We start from the raw sequence: 3,522 nt of genomic DNA on the forward strand, positions 1-3,522 counted from the left end.
CCCGGCCGGGGTCCCCCCGGGGGCCGTGGAGTGTTCACGCCCGCAGTGGGGGCCAAGCTGTTCACCCCGGCTCTGGGCTTTGTCTCCGTCCCTGCGGAACGGCGAGACAAGCGGGATTCTGATCCGCGTTGAAATAGTACGGAGCGGGTCTGGCCCCGCAGAAAGCCCGGCCGGGCCGGGATCCCCGAGCGTGGGGGACACAGCAACCCCCGCCACCCCTGCCCCTCTCCAGAGCCGCCCGTGCGCTCGCAGCAAAAGGACTCGGGCTAGAAACCGGCCCTCCCCGACACTTTCCCCCCGCGCTGTTCCCGGCCAGGACCACCCGGCGCCACCGGAGCCCAAGAAGCCGCCGACATCCCCAGAGCGCTCCCGGCCCGCCACGCAATCCTTCCGTGGGCTCTCCCGACACTGGGGGGGCCCTGCTCCCGCCCCGAACCCCGCAGTACGCTCCAACACAGGGCGCTGGGAAAGAGGAGCACGACAAATTCGGCGGAAACCTTCGGGTTTTATTGGAAAGGAAAGGTCTGCCTTACCTGGAACCAGGCTCTCCCCTTCTTCCCCTCATTAAAAAAATAAAAATCAAACGGCTCTGGGCAGAGCTGGAGAGAGACATTTTGAATAACCTGGTAGGAGAAATTAGCAGGAGGGAGAAATAGAAGGAAAACCAAAAAAATCTTGGGGGAGGAAAAAAAAAAGGTACAGCCGCATGTTTTTCGGTTTGTTTTGTTTTCGCTTATTATTATTTTTCACTATACTGTATTATCCTGATGCAATAAAGGCTGGTTTGTAATGTAATTTAAAAATATATATGTCCAAACAAATAGCAGGGCCAGAATATGACAAGTGCATTCAGCATTATAATTCAACTGGGCTCCACCTCCATACCGCCTCCTAATTAATGGGTCTCCGAACTTGCAAAAGCCTGCATTGGACAGAGAGAGAGAGAGAGAGAAAGAGAGAGAGAGAGAAAGAGAGGGCGAAAAGTGTCATTGAAGATAATTGATTACCTCCCAATCAACAATAACTTGTTAGCAATAGTCAATTACCCCATCTCTTCTCGCTTCTTTCCCCCTGGTCCGAGGTCTCGGTGCGAGGGCTGCTCTTCCCCTCGACGAAGTCTGCTTTTTCTTTTCTTTTTTATTTTTTCTTTTTTTCTTTCTTTTTTTTAAAATTATTTTTAAAAATTATTTTGGGGTGGGTATTCGCTTGGGGTGAGGGGCAGGGAAAGTGCTGTGATTTGGGGTGTTTCTTAAAATAGCAGCTAGAAAGAGAAAGAAAGAGGACAGACAGGGGGGGGGGAGAGAGAGAGAGAGAGAGAGAGAGAGAGAGAGGAGGGGGGGGAAAACTCCGACCCAAAACCCTGGGACAAGAGGTACGGCAGGACCACCTCTCGGCGAGGGACCGACGGCAGCTCCGCTCCGCGCCCGCCCGCCGCCCTGCCCGCCCGGCCCGCCGCCCGACGTGGCTCTCCCCGGGAGGACCCGGGGCTCCTCCGCCGGAGTTGGAGGTGGGCTTCAACTTTTGCTCGCTGTCTTCGCCGCCGTCACCCCGCGGTCCCGCAGCGGGCTTCTCCCCGCGGCAGCGCATCCCCGTCCCGGGTGGGGAAGGCAGCCCCGTGCAGCCCGGCCCCACCATGACTTCCAAAGAAGAACCCAAGCCCTCCTCGGGGGAAGAACGGCGGCGGAGCCCCTTGGATCACCTCCCACCGCCGGCCAACTCCAACAAGCCCCTCACACCCTTCAGCATCGAGGACATCCTCAACAAGCCCTCGGTGCGGAGGAGTTACACCCTCTGCGGAACGGCCCACCTCCTCTCCGCCGCCGAGAAGCACCCCCCGGCCGGGCTGCCCCTCTCCGGCCGGGCGCTGCTCTCCCAGACCTCGCCCCTCTGCGCCCTGGAAGAGCTGGCCAGCAAGACCTTCAAGGGGCTGGAAGTCAGCGTGCTGCAGGCGGCAGAAGGTAAGCCGCTCTCAAAGTAGGGGGGTCCTCCAGCGGGTGGGTGGCCCGCTCCTCCCCACGGCCTGGTTTTCCTTCTCTCCTCGTCCCCCGCCATCTCCCAGGGTGTCGCATGGGGTGGGAAGGGGGTCCCTGGGCGGCCGGTACCCGGCAGCATCCTCCCCGTGTGGCCCTCGGGGTGCGGGAGAGGGGGCTCTGCCCCGCTACCTCCAGATGCCGAGGGGGCAGGGGTGTGGGGTCCGGGGTCTCGGGTCGGGGTGGACACGGGAAAGCGGGGACAATCTGGCGGCTCGTCGGCAGGCCGGGACGGGATGACCATCTTCGGGCAGCGGCAAACGCCGAAGAAGCGTCGGAAGTCGCGGACGGCCTTCACCAACCACCAGATCTACGAGCTGGAGAAGCGATTCCTCTACCAAAAATACCTGTCGCCGGCGGACCGGGACCAGATCGCCCAGCAGCTGGGGCTCACCAACGCCCAGGTCATCACCTGGTTCCAGAACCGCCGCGCCAAGCTCAAGAGAGACCTGGAGGAGATGAAGGCCGACGTGGAATCGGCCAAAAAGCTGGGCCCCAACCCCGCCGTGGACATCGTGGCCTTGGCCGAGCTGGAGCCCAGCGCCGAGGGAAGGGGCAAGGCACGGCCCGGGTCCCCGCCGCCGCCCCCCGCCGCCGCCCGGGAGCCCGGCGCTCCGCCGCCGCCCCGCCCCGCCTCGCCCCCCACGGAGCGGCCCCGCAGCCGCCGGGACAGCGAGGAGGAGGAGGAGGAGGAGGAGGAGGACGTGGAGATCGACGTGGATGACTGAGGGGCGGCCGGCATCCCCCCGCCGTGTCCCTCCCCCCGACCCCGACAGCTCCAAACCGGCACCCTCGGCCCCCCATCCCGGCCCCGGCAGCGCGGCGGGGCGGCTGCTCCCGTCGGTCGGAGCAATAAGCAATAGAACCCCACCAGAGACACACACCCCGCGATTAATTTAGGGTAGAGTCGAGATCCCTCCGCCTGCCACATCTTCGGAACGGTGCAATTACGGACGGCTTCTGTATAAATATTTAAACGTATATATTGGAATTTTTTTTTCCTTCCCCCTTCTTTTTGAGGTTTTGATTATTATTTTTTTTTAATAGCTATCAGTGACGATTGTTTTATCTATGAGGGAGACGCGTAACCTTGGAATAAACCTGGCTTCCAGCAGATGTTTGGGAAAGCAGTTGTTTTCAAAGACTTCTGAAACAAATCACTTTAGAGAAGATTCAAGTTAGGCTTAAAACTGCAACAGCAAAAAAAAAATAGCCGCTTTCCTTTCCTTGCATGTTTCAGATGTGCACGAACTAATTTTTTTTCCTTTAAAAATATTTTTTTCTCTCGCAATCTCGGGAACTTGGGGCTGGGTAATAATGCAAGTTGAAAAATATATACTTTCTTTTTATCCTAGAGCATAGAGATTTGTCTCCAATGCAATTTCTGCCTCATTTTACCAATTAAAAGCTATTTTTACCATTTTCTGCTATTGTTGTGCTTTTATTAAAAAGCTGCCTTTCGTATTTTTGATATGAAGGTGGTAACAAAAAA

The 3,522-nt window shown here is 57.8% G+C and overlaps 1 protein-coding gene across 1 annotated transcript; it reads left to right on the top strand.

Annotated features, from left to right (window-relative positions):
- The first annotated feature begins 1,435 nt into the window (after positions 1-1,435).
- LBX1 (ladybird homeobox 1) lies at positions 1,436-3,146 on the top strand. The gene is made up of 2 exons (XM_040071556.1): positions 1,436-1,958; positions 2,256-3,146. The coding sequence occupies exons 1-2, from the start codon at positions 1,634-1,636 to the stop codon at positions 2,756-2,758; spliced, it is 828 nt and encodes a 275-aa protein (XP_039927490.1). The 5' UTR covers positions 1,436-1,633; the 3' UTR covers positions 2,759-3,146.
- Positions 3,147-3,522: the final 376 nt, after the last annotated feature.

Source organism: Hirundo rustica, chromosome 8, assembly GCF_015227805.2.
Source record: "Hirundo rustica isolate bHirRus1 chromosome 8, bHirRus1.pri.v3, whole genome shotgun sequence".
NCBI classification, from domain to species: Eukaryota; Metazoa; Chordata; class Aves; order Passeriformes; family Hirundinidae; genus Hirundo; species Hirundo rustica.